Genomic DNA, 1,024 nt, shown 5'->3' on the forward strand with positions numbered 1-1,024 from the left:
CCGAGGTAGACGAGGTCGGTGCCCGAGACTGCAACCGCCGAGAGCGACGGCTGTAGCGGCAAAAGCGCACGCATGTTCGCCATCGTCGACGCCAACGCAGGCGCACGGCGCAGCACGATCGTGGGCCAGTCCAAGAGAAGCGACGTATCGGGCGTAGTGACGAGGTCCTTCAATGCGACGAGCGCCGGCAACAGCATCGGCGTGGGCATGGCGGCGAGGAAGGCGTCGAGCGTCCGCTGGTCCTGCACAGAGCGCGCAATGACGTCGAGCGCCTCTGGCACCAGCACCGAAGGCGGCGCGACCTTGGCCCGCTTCAGGTCCGGTGTCATGGTCTGCCGGCCGCACGATGGAAGATACGCTCCGGGATTTAAAATGTGGCATATGCCGCGAAGAGAAGCGTGTCTTGCCCGCGTTGAACGGGCAACCTGCCTGTATTGATACCAATACTTGCGCGTTGGTGCCATCTAAAGTCGGGATGGTAGGCACTGTGAAACGCAGTATACGGGGTACGACACTACAATTCATGTCTCGTCGAAGTACACCTCGGCGTCGGGATGCAAGTGGCGAAGGAATATGCGGGCGAAACCAAAATGGCACATGCCACACTTAATCATGCAAGAAACGTTAGTTGCTCTCTGCGTCATTGCTGTATCTACGTAGATCTATAGGTCAGTACCTTAGTGGGCACTTTGCGATGGAGCGCGACAAGGCTCGTTCGCCCACCCCTCCATTGGCCTCCTTTTCAACAAAACCTCCAAGTTTTATATTTCCTGCACAGTCGCATCGACTTTCCGAGTTCATTGACAACCATATGGTGCATTGTGTGCATTTGTACGTGGGGAACAAACCAATGCATTTGTCACTTGCAGCTACCGTCGACCTAAATACTGTGGAAAAGTAGGTGTGGGAAAATTCTTCCATAAGAAGTTCTTTCCCAAATGATGACATTTCAAACAGTTGTTGCTGAGACGGTGGGATTTCTACCTTGTTACAACACCTAACCGAAAACGAACTGATCCACACC

The 1,024-nt window shown here is 54.5% G+C and overlaps 1 protein-coding gene across 1 annotated transcript; it reads right to left on the reverse strand.

The window, feature by feature from the left end:
* Positions 1-23: 23 nt before the first annotated feature.
* On the reverse strand, positions 24-353 carry SDRG_16856 (hypothetical protein; the record flags this gene model as incomplete). The annotated part of the gene is made up of 1 exon (XM_008623079.1): positions 24-353. A coding segment is annotated over one exon (330 nt), but the record flags the coding sequence as incomplete, so codon positions are not given.
* Between the last annotated feature and the right edge of the window lie 671 nt (positions 354-1,024).

This window comes from Saprolegnia diclina (genome assembly GCF_000281045.1).
Source record: "Saprolegnia diclina VS20 unplaced genomic scaffold supercont1.157, whole genome shotgun sequence".
In the NCBI taxonomy this organism is placed as follows: Eukaryota; Oomycota; class Saprolegniomycetes; order Saprolegniales; family Saprolegniaceae; genus Saprolegnia; species Saprolegnia diclina.